The sequence below is a fragment of the Schistocerca nitens genome, chromosome 2, assembly GCF_023898315.1.
Source record: "Schistocerca nitens isolate TAMUIC-IGC-003100 chromosome 2, iqSchNite1.1, whole genome shotgun sequence".
Lineage (NCBI taxonomy): Eukaryota > Metazoa > Arthropoda > Insecta > Orthoptera > Acrididae > Schistocerca > Schistocerca nitens.
In genome coordinates this window covers 730,141,715-730,163,106 of record NC_064615.1, presented here as the reverse complement: position 1 = coordinate 730,163,106, position 21,392 = coordinate 730,141,715, and the positions used below count along the sequence as shown (strand labels likewise).

The following is a 21,392-nucleotide window of genomic DNA, read 5'->3' as shown; positions in this document are numbered from 1 at the left end:
GTACGCTTCTCAATAACAGATTCGGTGACCGATGGATTGGTAGAGACGGACCAATTCCATGGCCTACACGCTCTCCTGACCTCAACCCTCTTGACTTTCATTTATGGGAGCATTTGAAAGCTCTTGTCTACGCAACCCCGGTACCAAATTTAGAGACTCTTCGTGCTCGTATTGTGGACGGCTGTGATACAATACGCCATTCTCCAGGGCTGCATCAGCGTATCAGGGATTCCATGCGACGGAGGGTGGATGCATGTGTCCTCACTAACGGAGGACATTTTGAACATTTCCTGTAACAATGTGTTTGAAGTCACGCTGGTACGTTCTGTTGCTGTGTGTTTCCATTCCATGATTAATGTGATTTGAAGAGAAGTAATAAAATGAGCTCTAACATGGAAAGTAAGCGTTTCCGGACACATGTCCACATAACATATTTTCTTTCTTTGTGTGTGAGGAACGTTTCCTGAAAGTTTGGCAGTACCTTTTTGTAACACCCTGTATAACTGCCGTAACAGTATGTCTGATAAAAGTCCGCATAAATGTGCTGGACCTTGGCACAATTACAGTAATGTACACTCGATGATAATTCCACAGTTAACCACTTATTAAGTGTGGAGTTATCACCGAGTGTTCATTACTGTTATTCTGCCAAGGTGCAGTATGTTTATGTGGACTATGTTGACATACTACTACGGCATTTATATATTGGCTGGATCATAGTTGACGAAAATGTTGTTTTGATCCATTGACGTGCACTGTTTTTCTCCTGTGAAGATGATTGTAATAACTGAAAATGGCATGGAATAAATATGCACTTGTACAGCTGATAGGACAAATAAGCTTTTTCTTCAAAATTAAAATTTTACGAGTATCTTAAAAGAATGGAACCGGAGAGACTAAATAAAAAAGGTTGTATTTCTTGGAAATTAGGGTAAAGGAAAAAACGGGTGTGCTGAAATGGACTGGGGAATCAAAGAGATTTATGTCAAGGAAACAACTCAGGAGATATTGCATGATTGGGAAACGAGATTGGTGACAGTTTGATGGAACTGAAATGACCTTGAAGAAGGGAGAATAACACGTGTATTAATAAAAAAAACATGGCATTGAGCAAATATGCAAAAATCATGGTTTTTCCTTTTTATACGTTGTTACTGAAAAATGTTTTAGCACATTTGTGCCATCTGGGAGCAGAGACATATTAAAAAGCTAAGACGTGCTTTGTGCGAGACAGAATATTGTTTGCCTCAAGTTATAATCCATATAGAGGAAGAAAACAATTTCATAGCCTTGCACAGAGATGACAGTGGTATCAATAAAATTTAGTTTTTATTACGTAGGTATACTCTGCACGAACCCGCCAGGTTACCCGAGAGCGCTAATGCACTGCTTCCTGGACTCGGGTAGGCGCGCCGACCCCGGATCGGCGGCTTAACGACGGAGGCCGGTGTGCCGGCCAGCCTGGATGTGGTTTTTAGGCGGTTTTCCACATCCCACTAGGTGAATACCGGACTGGCCCCCACGTTCCGCCTCAGTTACATTGCTCGCAGATATCTGAACACAATCGCACTATTCCATGGCTTACACTACACTACTCTACACTTCACTACACTAATTCCGTTCCGCGGGGTACAGGGTGGCGGCAGGAAGGCCATCCGGCCACCCCTTCCATTAACCTTGCCAAATCCGATTAACCATGCCGACCCTGCGTCATTGCGGGACCTAGGCACAAGCAAAAGAAAGAAAGAACGCTGCATGACTGCGCAATTCAAGTGACAACTTGATCTGCGGAATTCGTATGAATTATAGAACTTTGTCATGTTGAACATTTCTTTCAAATGACTAAACTGAAATTCCATATGATTGCAAAATACTTTATTTTGATTAATATTCATCCAATGTTCGTTGTTTCATTTACAGCTGTTTATTAAATCGGCGGCTAAATGAAAATATGTCTGTAAACCTGTTAAAGATGATTCACCACAAGAACGTCCCGAAATTACGAATACTGATGACACCATGGAAGAAGTGCATAACTTGATAGTGTAAAAGTGTGCAGAATAAATAACACCTGTATCATATCTGAAAAACAAAGTACCCCATATTTTACTTTTGGAATTAGCCAAGACAAACCATATGCACGATGGATACCGCTGTTGTTGAATACTGGCCTAAGAAAATGTGAAATAGAATTTCTATGGAACTTTTCCACTGTTTACATGTCTAACTGATTTCAACGCTTATTTCTTACTGCGGACGGTACGTCAGAAATGAAGAGCCAATCAAAGCAGTGGGTGGTTGCCGGAGGCTCTGCATCAACTATCGATTTCATCTGACGGAAATGTTATGAACGATGTTTTCTTCGATGCAAAGGTGATTTCTCTTATTGATTACCTTGCGAAGGATAAAGACACTAACCGGAGAATATTACGCAAATCTTCTGACAAAACGAATGAAACAATGTTCTAGAAGAAACAATTTTCAAATGTATGTTTGTTCCTAAGGGGCCAAACTGCTGAGGTCATAGGTCCCTAGACTTACACATTACTTAAAATAACTTATGCTAAGAACACACACACACACACACACACACACACACACACACACACAATGACCGAGGGAGGACTCGAACCTCCGGCGTGAGTGGCCGCGCAATCTGGGACATGGCGTCTTCATCCGCGCGGCCAAGCCACGCAGCTGTTCTGGATGCTAAGGAGTTTGAAATGCGATTTGTTGGAACAACTATCCTTTCCACCAGATACAGGGGTAGGACAAAAATATGAAAACACCACCGGAAACGAGTGCTTGAACGTAAACGCGGATGCTAGCCAAGCTTGCAGATTGCACCGTAGTATTTGACCACGAACGTCACCTGAAACCCCCTCTAACCCCCTCCTCCAAAATATGGCTGCAGTGGCACTGCGTCCACTCGGTTAAGGATGTGAAACGCTGTTTCCTCAGAGAAATGTCGTTTGACATCGTTTTCTCCCGTACCAATGTTTTGCACTTATGATCAATGACAGCTGGTAGTGCGTTGTGTTTAAGAGGTGTCGTGAGTTTAGATCTGCCAGCACGAGGCCCCGTCTTTAAGGTCGATTCAGCTTCAACACCAACACTATCTCCACTCATTTCATCGCCGTCAACGGTTCCATTAAATGGTGTTAAACTTTGACCTTGAGACATTGTTACTACACTGATCGGGCGATTCAAATTTGCATTTTCACGCTTAGAAGAATATTCGCTATCAAGTGTCGACGTACGTGCTTCTGTGGAACCTGATGCGCCAGAAGCTGTGACCGAGATGCAAGAAGCTCATCAGAAAAAAGTAAGGAGGAGGAGGACAATACAGATACTATTCCACCTAAGCGTCAGGAGATGTTTACAGCCTTGGACAATTTATAACGATCTGCATCAACGTACGACGTCACTGCTGGATTTACGAACGTTATACACTACTGGCCATTAAAATTGCTACACCACGAAGATGACGCGCTACAGACGCGAAATTTAACCGACAGGAAGAAGATGCTGTGATATGCAAATGATTAGCTTTTCAGAGCATTTACACAAGGTTGGCGCCTGTGGCGACACCTACAACGTGCTCACATGAGCAAAGTTTCCAACCGATTTCTCAAACAGCAGTTGACCGGCGTTGCTTGGTGAAACGTTGTTGTGATGCCTCGTGTAAGGAGGAGAAATGCGTACCATCACGTTTGCGACTTTGATAAAGGTCGGATTGTAGCCTATCACGATTGCGGTTAATCGTATCGCGACATTGCTGCTCGCGTTGGTCGAGATCCAATGATTGTTAGCAGAATATGGAATCGGTGGGCTCAGGAGGGTAATACGGAACGCCGTGCTGGATCCCAACGGCCTCGTATCACTAGCACTCGAAATGACAGGCGTCGTATCCGCATGGCTGTAACGGATCGTTCAGCCACGTCTCGATCCCTGAGTCAACAAATGGGGACGTTTGCAAGACAACAACCATCTGCCCGAACAGTTCGACGACGTTTGCAGCAGCATGGACTATTAGCTCGGAGACCATGGCCGCGGTTACCCTTGACGCTGCATCACAAACAGGAGCGCCTGCGTTGGTCTACTCAACGACGAACCTGGTTGCCCGAATGGCAAAACGTCAATTTTTCGGATGAATCTAGGTTCTGTTTACAGCATCATCATGGTCGCAACCGTGTGTGGCGACATCGCGGTGAACGCACCTAGGAAGCGTGTATTCGTCATCTCCATACTGGCGTATCACCCGGCGTGATGGTATGGGGTGCCATTGGTTACACGTCTCGGTCACCTCTTGTTCGCATTGACGGCACTTTGATCAGTGGACGTTACATTTCAGATGTGTTACGACCCGTGGCTCTACCCTTCATTCTATCCCTGCGAAACCCTACATTTCAGCAGGATAATGCACGACCGCATGTTGCAGGTCCTGTATGGGCCTTTCTGGATACAGAAAATGTTAGACTGCTGCCCTGGGCAGCACATTCTCCAGCTCTCTCACCAATTGAAAACTTCTGGTCAATGGTGGCCGAGCAACTGGCTCGTCACAATACGCCAGTCATTACTCTTGATGAACTGTGGTATCGTGTTCAAGCTGCATGGGCAGCTATACCTGTACACGCCATCCAAGCTCTGTTTGACTCAATGCCCAGGCGTATCAAGGCCGTTATTACGGCCAGAAGTGGTTGTTCTGGGTACTGATTTCTCAGGATCTATGCGCCCAAATTGCGTGAAAATGTAATCACATGTCAGTTCTAGTATAATATATTTGTCCAAAGAATACCCGTTTATCATCTGCAATTCTTCTTGGTGTAGCAATTTTAATGGCCAGTAGTGTAGTTACAATTGGTTGTGAAATTGGAAGATATTTTCGTTTCCGAGAAAGTCACCGAACCAAGCTTGATTTTTTTCCGAGAAAATAGTGCAATTTGTGAGTACTTACAGTTTACAGTCACTTTATAGTGTTACAAGTCTGCAGTAATGTATAGTGATCGATGCTATAGTGTATTATGCATTCTGTTCTACTGTACATGCATATGTATTAAAAGTTGTGTTTTTCACGAATTTTTTTAACGCAAACTCTTGATTTTTTGATCCCTTCGTGTTCGTGTTAACGGAGTTATTCTGTAATAAGCACAAATCCGAAGACTGGTGAATCTATAGTTAGACACGTTCTTGGATTAGGAAATACTTTTGACGTTTTTTTTTTTATGAGTTATACGTTGTTACTTGCTGGAATATTATCGAGTATTGATTGTTCAGTCGAGCGAATCACGTTCTTCATTTGTCCCACTGCATTAGAAGGTATTAGCAACTCCTTCACAGAGCACACTGTTCGCTTTGGAGCTCTGTGCGGTGTAGAACTGGTACCAGGGCGCCGTGCAACCCTCCAAGCGACGTATGTCATAGCAGTAGGATGGTGTGTATGTGACAGTCTGTTGTATGGAGTCAGCGCCGTAAGATGACGAAATTGCAGAAAGAAGCTACCGTCTTTCTACTTGCCCATAACCACACCTTGAATTAAATTTGCCGATATTTTCGGTGTATCGGCGCAGACTGTTTACATCCTATCAGTTTGACAGCGCTACGGGATCTGTTTAGTAAAGAGCAGGTTGCGCGGGATGTGGCATACCTGGTGAAACTTGTGGATTATCTGCCTCGCCGAATCGAGGCCATTATCGGGGATAGAGGTATTAGTGCGGTGTCTCATAGGGCTCACAAACTTTTTGTCTGTTGTGTTTACATAATTTTAGTGTTACACCACATAGAACTGGTTTGTTATCTTACGTCTTTCGCTTCTGAATAATGCTCATACAGGTAGCTCCAATGGCTGTATACGGACGATTGGTGTGAATCGAAAAGATTATCACTGTGTTTTCATCTACATCTACATCTATACTCCGCGAGCCACCTTACGGTGTGTGGCGGAGGGTACTTATTGTACCACTATCTGATCCCCCCTTCCCTGTTCCATTCACGAATTGTGCGTGGGAAGAACGACTGCTTGTAAGTCTCCGTATTTGCTCTAATTTCTCGGATCTTTTCGTTGTGATCATTACGCGAGATATATGTGGGCGGTAGTAATATGTTGCCCATCTCTTCCCGGAATGTGCTCTCTCGTAATTTCGATAATAAACCTCTCCGTATTGCGTAACGCCTTTCTTGAAGTGTCCGCCACTGGAGCTTGTTCAGCATCTCCGTAACGCTCTCGCGCTGACTAAATGTCCCCATGACGAATCGCGCTGCTTTTCGCTGGATCATGTCTATCTCTTCTATTAATCCAACCTGGTAAGGGTCCCATACTGATGAGCAATACTCAAGAATCGGACGAACAAGCGTTTTGTAAGCTACTTCTTTCGTCGATGAGTCACATTTTCTTAGAATTCTTCCTATGAATCTCAACCTGGCGCCTGCTTTTCCCACTATTTGTTTTATGTGATCATTCCACTTCAGATCGCTCCGGATAGTAACTCCTAAGTATTTTACGGTCGTTACCGCTTCCAATGATTTACCACCTATGGCATAATCGTACTGGAATGGATTTCTGCCCCTATGTATGCGCATTATATTACATTTATCTACGTTTAGGGAAAGCTGCCAGCTGTCGCACCATTCATTAATCCTCTGCAGGTCTTCCTGGAGTACGTACGAGTCTTCTGATGTTGCTACTTTCTTGTAGACAACCGTGTCATCTGCAAATAGCCTCACGGAGCTACCGATGTTGTCAACTAAGTCATTTATGTATATTGTAAACAATAAAGGTCCTATCACGCTTCCTTGCGGTACTCCCGAAATTACCTCTACATCTGCAGATGTATCCATAGGAGAAATATGCAGTGCGGCCCCCGTGGAGGTGCTGCTGCGCCCGCGCGGGAGCTACTACGTAGGGATGGTGGTTATCGCTGGAACAACCATTTTTCGCTTATACCGCGAGTTTTTCATCTCGAGTTGAACCTGGCTGTTAAAATTACGCAAAATAACTGGTTGTGGAAACAACCTATTTTCGGTTCGTTATTGTTATCATTCCTAATAGTAAACGTTGTTATCGAACAAAGATTTAAAAATTCTAAGACTCATTCAAACATTTGCACTATATGTTTCAATATATGAGTAGAATGAAAATAAGAAATAAAACAGGTAAATAAAAGAAAACGTCGTCTATATAAAGTTCGCCGCTTTTCTCGCAAAATAATGAGGCTGAATAGTACTAAAAATCACCAGTATTCTCCTATTGATTCTAATTTTTTGAAACGGTGCTCGAAAATTGTCTTATAATCGAGTACCACACCAATACTTTGGCGTTACGAACACTTAGTGCTAAAGTGTGCAAACCACAAGGTTGGAGAACTCAGTTTTTCGTGTTGTCAGATTTCAAGGGCTACAAGCAAATAAAGGCATATTAGATAGAAACAGGCAGCAGATCAACTACTTCCTATTTTTTCTGCTAAAACTAAAAATGCTCATTCAAAAAATTCAAACAAACAGTTTAGATAGAAGCAAAACATCCTTTACCTGGAATATTTATATAAAAATAGTTAAAATATCAGTAATGAATTACTGTAATGCCCAATATTTATTGTCCAGTGTAGGCATAAATACTTATTCTATGATGTGTATGTCGACTCCTTTCATCAGAAACAATATCATTCAAAGACGGATATCAGTCTTTCAGAACGCACAGAGCTTTCTACCATCGATAACTATCTAAGGGCTACAGACGACAAACCTGACACAATCCTTTTACTCTGTTCCAACAAACGAAAGGATCACTAGGTACATTACTCTCTCAGCAATGCTGTACCGATCTGTGTGTGTGTGTGTGTGTGTTTTGCTCTTTTTAAACTCTCAATGTTATTATTAAATAGCAGTGACGCTTTTTTCATTTTATGTAATAACCCAGTATTTCAAAGCAATGGAAACTACGAATCAGAATTACTTGTTTTAAAGGAAGTTGTATTTAAAAACCAAAAATTTTAGCACTACTGCTATGACAAATTGATATTCTGTTTTTTTTACGTGGTTCTTTGTAAAAAATAATACAACCTGATACAATCAAGAACCGGCCGCTGTGGCCGAGCGGTTCTAGGCGCTTCAGTCCGGAACGGCGCGACTGCTACGGTCGCAGGTTCGAATCCTGCCTCGGGCGTGGATATGTGTGATGTCCTTAGGTTTGTTAGGTTTAAGTAGTTCTAAGTTCTAGAGGACTGATGACCTCAGATGGTAAGTCCCATAGTGCTCAGAGCCATTTGTTATAATTAAGACCAAAGAAATACCGAAAAACACCGGTTATTCAGAGCTTAAATACCGGTATCACTTTTAACTGGTCGTTTTGTCTCTTCCCTTCTTCTAAGCAGTGAAGTTGAGCCTACCCCCCTCCTCGTTGTTGTTGTTGTGGTCTTAAGTCCTGAGACTGGTTTGATGCAGCTCTCCATGCTACTCTACCCTGTGCAAGCTTCTTCATCTCTGAGTAACTACTGCAACCTACATCCTTATGAATCTGCTCAGTGTATTCATCTCTTGGTCTCCCTCTACGATTTTTACCCTCCACGCTGTCCTCCAATACCAAATTGGTTATCCCTTGATGCCTCAGAACATGTCCTACCAACCGATCCCTTCTTCTTGTCAAGTTGTGCCACAAACTCCTCTTCTCCCCAATTCTATTCAATACCTCCTCATTAGTTATGTGATGTACTCCATCTAATCTTCAGCATTCTTCTGTAGCATCACATTTCGAAAGCTTCTATTCTCTTCTTGTCCAAACTATTTATTGTCCATGTTTCACTTCCATACATAGCTACACTCCATACAAATACTTTCAGAAAGGACTTCCTGACACTTAAATATATACTCGATGTTAACAAATTTTTCTTCTTCAGAAACGCTTTCCTTGCTGTTGACAGTCTACATTTTATATCCTCTCTACTTCGACCATCATCAGTTATTTTGCTCCCCAAATAGCAAAACTCCTTTACTACTTTAAATGTCTCATTTCCTAATCTAATTCCCTCAGCATCACCCGAGTTAACTCGACTACATTCCATTATCCTCGTTTTGCTTTTGTTGATGTTCATCTTATATCCTCCTTTCAAGACACTGTCCATTCCTCCTCCGTCACCAGAAAAGCCAGTTTATTAGCGCTGTGAGGTTCGGTTGAACGCTGCAGTACCCACCACGCGCCGCTACTGTCTCTGCAGACGGGTCGCTAGGCTCGCTAGCGGCTGTTACATAACAATGGGACCGGTGTCACCTCTGGCGGGTTGTCACAGGCAGCGCGCGTGCTGATCCTTATCGGGGCCACTGAAGCGCCTGTATTCCAGACGCACCGTCTCTTCCGTGCCGCCACACCAGCATCGGATCTCGCTGAAACACCTGTTGTCTTCACCGTTGTTGGCTACATGCGGGTCCTAACAGGCGTCAGCTGCGTTCCCACCGCAAAATGTTTCTTCCTCTCCGGTGAGTAGCATTCTAGTAACTATAAATGACGTTTTCATAAATTAATAGAATAAAAATAATATTAAAATTCTTCTGATTAGATTAAAAAAAAATTCGCTGCATTTGACGACTTTACACACGGCAGGTTTATATGCTAACAACTGCGCTACGCCAACTTCGCTGCGCCAGGTTATTATACTCGTATTTATGATCCTAATGACCCACACGCAACGATGAATTGCAGCCTTCAAAAATTCGGCTTTACACAATGCTGTGCGAAGTTTGTCTCATGTAGGGCCGTCTTTGTGAATAATAACTGAATATCTGGGGCTGAATCGCCTCTTGTGCGGAAGGATCCAGTAGCGTTTAGTTAAAGGTGTGAATGAAACGTGTGCATTTCGTTTGCATCGTTGTGTGCGTTTTTTGTATGGTTATCATGTGTGATGAAATATGAAATAAAAGGGTCAGCCACAGAATTCAAAATCCAAACATATCAAGAAAGAAAGCCGGACAAGGAATTGGAAATAAACTGACCAATTATTATGGCAATTTGGCAACGGCGAACGTTTCGGGCGTGACGTGAAGTGTCTACTACCAAGTACAGAGCTGCGCTTACGAAAAAAATAAATAAATAAATAAAAAATAAAAAAAATAGCGAAACGGACGAGCAGCTTAGACAAGTTTACAGATAACACATTTTTGACTCGTTTTCTTTCAGGCTGTCTTAGTAGTTGGAATTTTGTCTCTTTCTGTCTATCTCTATGTTTGTGCTTTTTGATTCGTTTTTAATGCCTCGTTGAACAACACAGCTCAGATGAGAAAACTTCAACCAACAACGCGCCAGCAAACTCTGCTATGTTACTGGCCATCATGTGTGTTGACAAGCATGCCGAAAATTCCGTCACACGCATAGAACTTGGCGGACGTATCGGAAAGACACGTTACAATAACAAAAAACCGTCATCTTCTTCTGCTTATTCTGCACAAGACTGAGTACAATCCCTCTCCGTAACAAATGAACTGTGGAATCCAACTCGCCTGGAGCCTGTCAACATCTCCTATTTCTTTGGTGAGAAACATCTATCTAGTCCTTTGTGTTTAACTCATTCAGGAGGAAGACGATTCACATCTGCGCGGCCGTTCATATTTAAATTTTCGTGATTTTCCTATTTAGTTCCAGGCAAATGCTGGGATGGTTCCTTTGAAACGTCACGGCCAATTTCCTTCCTCATCCTTAAAACAGCCCGAGCTTAGGCTCCGTCTTTAAGGATCTTGATGTCGACTGGACGTTAAACCGTTATCTACCTTCCATCTTCCTTGTTTTCAACTCACCTCGGATACTATCGGTTGTAATTTTATCTCTCGAAGCAACTTATAATGTGCAGCATAAAACCGATTTTGCTGTTTTCGTTCTTCTCATATCTTTCTGTTTTAATACCCATCTCATTTTTTGAAATAAATAATAAAATAAAGAACAAAAAAGTGGCTTTAGAGCTGATGTTATGTGTAACAGTTTAAGGTCTTTCCTCACGTCTTTCTACAGAGTGTCCCAGAAATGTTGCGACAAACTTCGAGGGGTTGTGGAGTATGTCTTTAGGAACAAGTCGAGTACAGGAACTCACGTCTGGAAACGTCGTCCAACAATGCTACAGAGTATCGAAGTTACAGTAGCCAGCGCCTGCCACTAGGCTACCCGTTCGGCAGCAAATGTGACTTTGTATGCTGATGGATCATAGGCAATACGCCTCACAATGTTTAATTGCGTAGGCTTCCGCGGCCAGAGTCAGTCGACGTAAAAGTTTTCTGGGTGTGGTACCGCGTCATAATGCATAAAAGTACTGCTGCTGGAGAAAAACCAACGTTTCAGCCACGGTTACAGCAGCCTTCTTCTGGGTCTACTGGTGCGTTCTAGGTATGCAGTGCCCCTTATATTTTGTTGTTACTGTTCACTGCACATGCCATTCCGTCATAATTTTAAAAAGATAGTTCGTTACATTCGTCACTTAAGGAAGAAGGAGAGGGGACTTTATTTTAATAGGTTATTGCGATGGAGGGAGAACGTAACCTCTGTTGTCTATCGGCTCTTGTGTCATGTGCCATGACGGGTGGTCACCGTAGAATGAGAAGTTGGCTGCTGTTTACCAAATGCTGGACGTCGGCCGCGCCGTGGCAGTTACTCGCCGGTAATGCTCGTCCCTCGTGTTGACAGTGCGCTCAATTGGGCTCTGATTGCTGGCAGCCAAGATGGGGCAAGCCTGAGTCCATCCTCCCTATTCATGTTATTAGGGTGTTTTAGTATTTCGATGGCCTCTCTGATTTTACGTTTCGTCATAACCAGCTGCTTGGCCAATACACAGGCTTCGCTGAATTTTATTTCTTTTCCGCAGTCTTGCTGATGTTCTGCCACTGCAGATTTGTTGTGTTGCACTAGACGAATATAGCACTCGTGTTCCCGAATGCGCGTTGCTAATGGCCCGCCAGTCTCACCGATGTATGCCTCTCCACATTCGCATTCCTCCTTGTACACGCCTACAGTGTGTAATACATCCACCTTGTCTTTAGTGGAGCCTAGCACGTCCTGGATCCTGCGACCACTATAGAGGACAAGCTGCACCCCAACCCGGCGAAGGTGTTTGCCTATTCGATCAGTAACATTTTTCACATAAGATAAGCGCACTGTTGGCTGCAGTTTGTCTATTTCTTACTTGTGCTCGTCGACAAGGCTGTGTGGATCGACTTATGGCTGTAGTCATTGGCTACAAACGTTGTGCGTAGTCTTTTAAGCTCAGGTGTCATGTTTTGAGCATTACTTAGGGGCTGCGCACGGATTGTCAAAGAACGGATGACCGAGTTCTTCTGCGCTGGGTGGTGGTAGGATTGGGCGTGCAGATACCTGTCTGTATGTGTAGGCTTGCGATATACTCTGTGCCCCAGTATGCCCTCCGTTGTCCTGTATACATCGACGTCTAGAAATGGAATTGCACCATTCTCCTCTACTTCGAGCGTGAACTATATCTTCCCAAGCATGTTGTTCAAATATTCGTGAAACTTGTGTAGCTCCGTTTCACCATGAGGCCATAAAGCGAACGTGTCGTCCACGTATCTGAACCAGCAACGTGGACTAAAGGAGCTGAACCGAGGGCCTTTGCTTCAAAGGCTTCCATGAATATGTCGGCTGCCAGCGCGATAGGGGAGACCCCATTGCTACGCCTTCTGTCTGCTCATAGTATTGTCCTTGTCATATGAAGTATGTTGAAGTCAGGCACAACTCAACCAGGTCGCATATGTCTGGCGGGACATGCTCCCGAAGGATGGCACGTTCGTAAATAGACTTCACGTAAGTTGACCATGATGTCCGTATGTAAAATTGTTTCTCCCTTTAGGCGACCTATAAAGTGCGTTGAGTTCTTCACAAATGAATCCGTCTTGCCAACTAGACATCTTAATTTGCAGGCTAGATACTTTGCCAAATTGTAAGTAGGCGAATTGATCCCATTCACTATTGGCCTCAAAGAATAACTTTTCTTATATGTCTTTGGAACACCGTAAATTCTAGGAGAGACTGGTACTCTGGAAATAAGACCCTTGGCTGTGCCAGCGTCAATTCTCGAGTCCTTAATCGAGGCCTGCGTCTATCAAATTCTTCGCCGTAGGGTCCGCCCTTAGTTCTTTGTAGATGGGATCATTTAATAAATGTTCCATCTTGTCTTCGTACTGCACTGTGTCTAAGATGATAGTAGTATTGCCTTTGTCTGCTGTTAATATCATAATTTCGTCGTTGTTCTTCAGTTCCTTGATAGCTGCCCTTTCCTCTCGGCTAAGGTTGTGTTTCGGTGGCTTGGCACGTAGTAGAACTCGAACGGCTTCCTGCCTAATTTTCTCAGCTTCTATCGCAGTTGTGTGCCAGAGTGTGTTTCCATGGATTCGATAATTTCTTCCATGGGAATCCTCTCGGGTGTGACGGTAAAGTTTAGTCCTTTAGCTAGTGCTTCTGTGGCTGCGTAGCTGATGGGATGAGATGAAAGGTTCACCACTGTTCGAGATGTATCCAGTCAAGGCGTATGGACATTGCATAGCTAGAACGCACCAGTAGACCCAGAAGAAGACCGCTGCAACCGTGGCCGAAACGTTGGTTTTTCTCCAGCAGCAGTAGTTTTCTATATTATGACGCGGTACTACACGCAGTACACATTTATGTCGTCTCACAATGTTGTTTTCTAGTGATCGCGACTGATTGCCACAGTCGCGAGTGGAGAAGGTGGAGCTAGCTGTTGTGTGACAGGCTTTGTCTCCTATAAATGTGATGCTCTGTTGCCTTGGTGGGAGACGGTTTCGATTGTAGATGACCACGTCCTAACGGTAACAGTGTATAACTTGTTAATGTCGAGGACACATGGAAAACTATGGCTGCTTGAAAATGGCTGCTTGGAAAAGGCCTAAAATATTTAGCAATTGAGAAATAATAGAGCAGGTACATTCTTTTAAATACCTTCGCTGCAATGCTGCAAAATAGTTTCGACATTGACTTGGAAGAATATTAGAAAAAATGCTACAAACCCAGAGATTTCATTACCAGCCATTTATACAAGGAGTCCTAGATATTTGCGACAAACATCGAGAGGCTGTAGAATGTGTCTCGAGGAACAAATCGAGGATGGGAACCCATCTTCGCTACAGGGCGTTGAAGTTATAGGCCCGGCGTCTGCCATAGGCCATCCCTTCAGCAGCAAACGTGGCTTTGTACACTGACGGACAGTAGGCGACAAGCATTGTTGTTTGTTACGCAGTGATCGCGACTGATTGCTATGATCACCAGTGGAGAGCATGGACCTAGTTGCTGCTTAGAAAGACCTTGTCTCCTACGAATGTGATGCTGTTAGCTCGGCAGATGATGGTTGCGAATACGGGTTTCCGTCTCAGTTTATCTTTCTCTTGGAACCCTCTAAAATCTCCACTGTTTTTGCGATATGCAGGAGAAAAATAAACTGTGTGGTTATTTACCATCGGGTCTGTCGTAGTAATTTTATTACACACAGGTGAATACCTATGGGTATGTCTCTTTTCATTTTTGTGAAGCTCTGTTCGTCATTAACACAAACAAAATAGGTGATTAATCAAAACCCCATCTTCGTGACTGTTTCAGTGCAAGAGTGTCACTAACCCAACAATGAATGGGAAATGTACGTGTTTGATATGGTCACCAGACAAAATATTTGTGAATCTACAACGATGACGTAATTCACGACACTGAAGTGGTTTGTATACCCAGTCAGTTGTATCCAATGAACTCCGCAAGGGGAGTCGAGTAGGATGCATTACATAATGGCAGAAGGAAGCTATCATGTTCCTACGTGCCCAAGACCACAGTGTGAATAAAGTTGCAGGATTTGTTGCTGACCAACAGCGGTGATGCAACTCGCGCAGCCGTGTACACGGCCTAAGACCAATGGTTCGGTAGGGACCAGGGACAAGGGTAACGCCCTGTCAGTGACAGTCGCTTTGCAACCCGACAGGAATTACTGCTGTCAGTGAATGCGGCTCTATCTCGACCAGTTTCCAAGCGAACGGTGCGAAGGGAACTGCAGTCACTGAATATTTGGAGTAGGGTTCTTTTGCGGTAGTGTTCCCGTGCACGGAGTCCTGGGTTCGATTCCCGTCGGGGTCAGGGATTTTCCCTGCCTCGAGATGACTGGGTGTTGTTGTGTCGTCTTCATCATCATCATTCATCCCCATTACGGTCGGAGGAAGGCAATGGCAAACCACCTCCTCTAGGACCTTGCCTAGTAGGCGGTGCGGGTCTCCCGCATCGTCCCCTACGCTCCTCGGAGTATAGGACCTTATCTTCACCACCATCATCATCATAATCACCATCATCAGCAGCAGCAGCAACAACAACAACAACTCACGAAAGGTGATGGCTCGCAGTGGCACAAAAAGCTGCACGTTTTCAGTTGGCGCAGCAATATGGAAAGTGGATGGTAGCTGACTGGAGACTTTTAGTGTGGTCCGACGAGTCGTAGGAGTAGTTCAACGCGGAGGCGGTTCTGTGGTCTTTTCGGACTGCTTTTCGTACCATCGCTTGGGTCTACTCAATCAGGTTACCGAGAACATGAACCAGGAGGTTTATTTGAACTACTGTTGTTGAAAATTGTAACTACTGTAATTTCGAAAGTTTGTCTGCCTGAAAATGTACTGTTGTCCCAAGCATATTGCAACAAACGGTGTATTTCTATCGCTGCTCGTTTAGTTTTTATTGCCGTTTCAAATATACCGGTCATTTTTGAAACACCCTGTAAGTACCACTGGCCTGCAGTGTTCTAATTTCCGGGTGTCTGAACATGAATTATAAGTGGGAGCTTCAAGTTGTTTCTTAGAGGAGTATGATTACAAATTGAAATTTTTTTTCACTAAGTGAGACGAGAAGTAATCTGTGTGACCTACCGTGAGCCACATATCAACTGTGAAATAGTTCAGTGCAGAGACCTGACTAAATATATTCCCTCGTACAGTATATGTAATACACAGACACACACACACACACACACACACACACACACACACAATAGTGAAGCGTTGTTAGCGAACAAGAAAGTTATGTTTATAACTTATCAGCGAGTGATTACATTGATATTACAGAATCTGAATTTGCCATAATAATAAACAAGGCTCAAGATCAGAGGGGGTAGGTGGGCGGGGAATGAGGAGGTGGACAAAGGCGTGAGAGGAAATGGAAACGCACATAGGAAGTGCAAAGAATGAGATGGACGGAGAGAGTTGGCAGGGGAAATGGAGAGAGATGCGGGGGGGGGGGGGGGGGGAAGATAGACAGAGAACGGGTCAGTGGTGATGGGCAGAGAGAAAGGGAAGGAGGAGGGGACAGACAAATAGAGGGGGAGGAGGAGATTGACAGAGACAGCGGAGAGAAGACTGAGACGTATATCCAGTTCCCACACATATTGGAAGTGTGTGTTTTCTCTTTTCTTTCTTTTCCTTTTAATTAGAGCCACAGCAAAGCGTCTACTGGAATAGCTAATGCGTCAATATAAAACATATTCCGTACTTCTACAACATACTGACGTCATCGATATATACCTACAGTTATAAGCATGTGCCTAACGATCCTTCTTACAAACGGGAAATTGCTTGGTAAGCATTTTGCTCTAGCGACCTACGACAGACTGTTTCTGAAAGGGTAACAAGTTCTTTCACTTAATGTCACAGGTATCTACATCCTGAACAGATATCTTTCCTCTTTTGAGCGATTTCAAGTGATTTTATGTTCCGCAGTCACTTATGTCAACATATATAATTTGGTAGACTGAATTCAGTATCTTCCGTTCCGTTGCTAGTCTGGTCACTGAGCGTCCGAATACGTGACATCGACCTGCTTACTGGTTTAACGTACGACCAAAGCTTCCTTGGATTTTTTGTCAGATCAGTTGACAAAATTTTACTTTCGGATTCATTGAATGCCTTAGCGCATTGGTTTCCTAATACTTAGTTGATTTTTTGTTTCTGATTTACGCTCTGAGTACGTTTAAATCTATGATGAAACACTATTGCTTTCTTAGCATCTTTCTTACATGGTTACTGATCCACGGTGGGCTTTTTCATCCCTCACAACTTTGCTCGGTAAGTACTGGACTAAGGATATTTTAATGCTTTTCAGTGTATCCTTCTTTTCTTTTCTTTCAATCTTCTCTCTCTTCCGTTAATTTATTTAAGCAAAGGTGCGAGAGTGTAGAGCAATACTCAAGAACTGCTCAGCGAAGCTTTTGTAAGCGATCAGCTCATGTGGTGCGCAGCCAGGCTGTAGCAGCATGGTTATGTGCAGTGGGATGCAAAACTGCGACTTGTAGTTGACTGAAGACGTACGGATGGACAGAAAACAAAGGCAACATAAACATTAGTGCTAAATCGCAATCCTGTGCTTGTAAATAATATGAATATTAAGATAACATAAAAATGTTGCTAGGAAACACTACATATCTCCTAACAAAGTTGAACAAACAGTTACCTCTTTTACTTCTTTCTAGACCTCTGTAGAACCTCATAAAGAGAGGTGAAATATATTTCTTAGAGACAATAATAAAAGTTCACCTGCAAAAGAGGAATAACTGGAGTATTTCATTCTTCTTGCCTGTAAGATAAGCATAACGTATTTTTTAATCTGTGTCGGGACGTTTATGAGCTCTCATACTGTAAGCTGAAAAAAAAAAAAAACGTTGCTTCATTTTACGATACTAACGAACACAATGAAAACAGAGTTATTCGCTGAGTACAAAAAAAATTGTTCCTAAAGAGCTATACTAGATACAACTACGTAGTTTTTTTGCATGTGATAGCTCAGTTCATTAAGATTTTTATGGATACAGTTCCAAAAGTGCTCGTCAATTGTGTGTAGAACATCTAGGTGGCACTTACTTTCTCTCAGTGTCTTTGCCAACATCTATTCCATCACTGCCTGTACAGCATCTCGTATTCGTGCCGCAAGAGTTTGCACATCACGAACTGGTGAACTGAACACATTATTCTTAATATAAAATTTAGAGCGCCTTCACTAACGCTGAAGCATGACGTTTCGTTCAGCATTTTCAGCATCACAGTGCAAATGCCGCTTGAACATAAAGAGAATTTGAACAGATGTAGAACTGAGTGCATTTTTTTTGTTGTGCTAGTGATTACTGGAGTCTTCAGTGCCGAATGGAATCAATTTCTGCACTATGGACAACACGAAAATTTTCGTCGTGCAGTTTTTATTGTTGCCATGGCACGGGATGGATTTGCGACCATTCTTCAGTTACCTGGTTTGACGATAAAGCAACATATCAACAATGCTCATTTAATTTAAATATATATCCAGAGAGCCTAATCTGAGTAACCATCTACACAACTATGTTGAGAAATAAAGAAAAAGGAAGGGGTCCCCAGAAGACCGCAGCTTGGTAAACAACGTTGACGACTTAGGTTTGGTATGTTAAGGGTTGAGGGATTCAGAGTCTGTATCGATTCGTTCCAGCATGTTCCCAGCAAAATCACCACCTCTGTACCTACCATCTGGCTGCTTGTAACAGTTGTACTTTGTATACACAGGGATGTAGCAGTTTGTGTAAAATCTTCACCACAGTGCTCTAAGATATGCCCGTTCCTTTTCCGCGGACTGCTTTGAAATGCTCTACGCACGGTACGAACAGCGCCGCCACTCACTCCGCGCCTACCGCTTCTTGCCGTGTCGCCACACTGCCAGTCTCTTCAAACTTCTGATTCCATCCTCTGAAGCTCTTCAAGCCTCGGGGATCTCGACCGTATGCACTTCCGAACTGTCGCTGAACTGTAATAGGAGATCGTGTTTTCTGAAACCACAAAACACATTGCGCTTTCTCCTACACAGAGACTATTGTGACAACAGCATTCCTAAATTACACTACCTGCAACAAGAAAGAGAAAAAAATCAAATGCTGTGGGAGCACATTTAGAAGCGTACCCTAAAAACTTCCGTTTTCAACAAACCGCACAGCTGCATGTAGCATAGCTACTTAAAAATATTATTTTACAATCAGAGGAAGACTTTATGCTCAGCCTGTGTGAAAGGCGAGTTGCAACATGTATGTACTTCAGGAATCTGCGCCACTGATGACTTTGGACTAAGAAACTTTCCCAATTAGACAGTACCGGTTTTTCTCGTCATGCTATCTACTGTGCGTCGCAGCAAAGTCACAAGATAAGAGCATACTTGTAGAGCCATACATTATCTGCATGCCGTCCGGTACGGAATAGTCACACGGAAACAGAAATAAAACGAGTCGCAGTTAAGCAGTGAAGTCGGCGAGCGAGGAAAAGAGCAAATAGCAGCGTTATCTCCCGTCGTAGTGAGGCGGCACTCTGCCGCTATATACAGTGCGACTCAAAAGATTCCGCACGGAGTGAAGGGTCTGTTACAGGAGTCGAAATGCAACAACAATTTAACAGGAACATATGATCTTGGCTATAATCCAGAAACAGGGGAAGCTTGGAATGTCAGTGACATCAAGGACAAACAATGCACACGTCCCTTGGGTTCAGCCTAGAAAATGTACCGTTCTGTGTACGCAATGTCTGATGCAACTAGACAGACCACCTGCATACTTTTTTTGTGCAAGTAAGTGACGTACTCAGTTGTTCACATCCCAGGTTTAGGATCGAAAAGGGAGGTCCAATTGCATGGCCTCCTCTACGAAAATATTATGCCTGTATGGAATGTGGTGGTCGTTATTTTGGAAACCTTCTGCAGTATACAACACTGTTGAGCAAATAGCACATTACCTCTGCGGAACTTACGGCGCGTGCACATGGATTTTCCTTATTGTTTCTGACATTCCAAAGCTTTTACTGGCTCAGCACTGCTCCCACCAACGTAAATTCCTATTCCAAAGTCACTGTATTTCGACTACTCTGCAGCTCCTTCAATTTTTGAGCAATCTTTTGAATCATCCTTTAGATGCCTGTGGTGCTCCTCTGCAGAATTGCTGCTAAAACCTCGATGAAGCTGAGGATGATGTTTGCTTTGGGGGCGCTCAACTGCGCGGTCATCAGAGCCCGTACAAAGCCTTGATTTTCACACAATCCAAGTTTTTCACATTCCAATCTAACCACTGTCACGAATGATGATGATGATGATGATGAAATGATGAGAAAAAACAAACATCCAGTCCCTGGGCAGAGAAAATTCCCAACCCGGCCGGGAATCGACCCCGTGATCCAGAGGTACTAAAACCCAGACACACTCAGTTGATGTAAAAGTGCGAAATGCGATAAGTGATAATCAGCCTCCACTGATTTCCCAGCACGAACAGGGTTTGGATATTTAGGTACAAGGCGAGCAGGCCCGGACCTTCTGCGCCGAGAAGCCTCGAGTGATGCATGTATTTTCGATACCCTCTCTCTCTCTCTCTCTCTCTCTCTCTCTTTATCTCCCTCGAACGCACACCCACACACACGCAAGGATTGCAAGGACTGCAAGTAACAAAAAAACCAGGAAGATAAGACAGCTGCTCCTTCGCCAACTTAGCGTTTGGTTCGTAGTTGATTTCAGTAGGAAGGCGATTGCTAATGTGGTTGGTCACAACTTCTATACAGTTGTGTTTCATATCGATTCGTCTATGAGCTGATATCACTTTAATCATCAGGTGTCAACAATTTGTGTGCTAACTATTATTCTTTTTCAAAATGTAGTCTACCAAGTGGACTTGGAGACGTTGTTTCACTTATCTACCTCAAACAATCACGTAACGCAATTTTGTATACATGTCTATGGCAACGTCTCAGGGTTATCACAGCCTGAAGCCGTTTCAGCTTTCCGTTTGAAAGCTGACAGGTCTTCTTCTGCCGACTCTACCGTCAGTGAAGCATGTGTAGTGCAAATATATGTCTCTACTACCAGATGACTGACAAAAATGAAATGTAAATGATTACGTAGTAAGTTAAAATAAAAATAATATTTATGGAAATCTTGGGAAGATGCATGCTCGTAATTATAATTAGATGAATCATCGAGGAATTAGTGTTCATCGTCTAAACTGGTTTTAACGTCAGAAACATACACTAATATTCTCAAGATCCACATGAAACAGAGAAAACTGTATCTACATTATTATTTTGAATCAGGTCAGTCAGATTACAAAATCATAATCAATTTGTTTATCTCAACGACGAATATGAGTAATTCATTTGTTCAGTGTACATTGGAGTAAGGCATATACACTATGCCGGCCGGAGTGGCCGAGCGGTTCTAGGCGCTACAGTTTGGAACCGCGCGACCGCTACGGCCGCAGGTTCGAATCCTGCCTCGGGCATGGCTGTGTGTGATGTCCTTAGGTTAGTTAGGTTTAAGTAGTTCTAAGTTCTAGGGGACTGATGACCTCAGCATTTAAGTCCCATAGTGCTCAGAGCCATTTGAACCATATACA

At 43.3% G+C, this 21,392-nt stretch overlaps 1 protein-coding gene across 3 annotated transcripts in view; it reads left to right on the top strand.

The window, feature by feature from the left end:
- Positions 1–21,392, top strand: part of LOC126234588 (uncharacterized) — a 185,165-nt gene that overhangs the window by 102,474 nt on the left and 61,299 nt on the right. Inside the window, exon 1 of one of the 3 annotated variants that reach the window (XM_049943302.1) lies at positions 9,339–9,468. The exons of the other annotated variants lie outside the window; for them this stretch is intronic. Coding sequence (XP_049799259.1) covers positions 9,452–9,468 — 17 coding nt within the window. The 5' untranslated portion in view covers positions 9,339–9,451. Of the gene's footprint in view, positions 1–9,338; positions 9,469–21,392 lie in introns of those variants that run through there. 3 annotated transcript variants of the gene reach the window in all.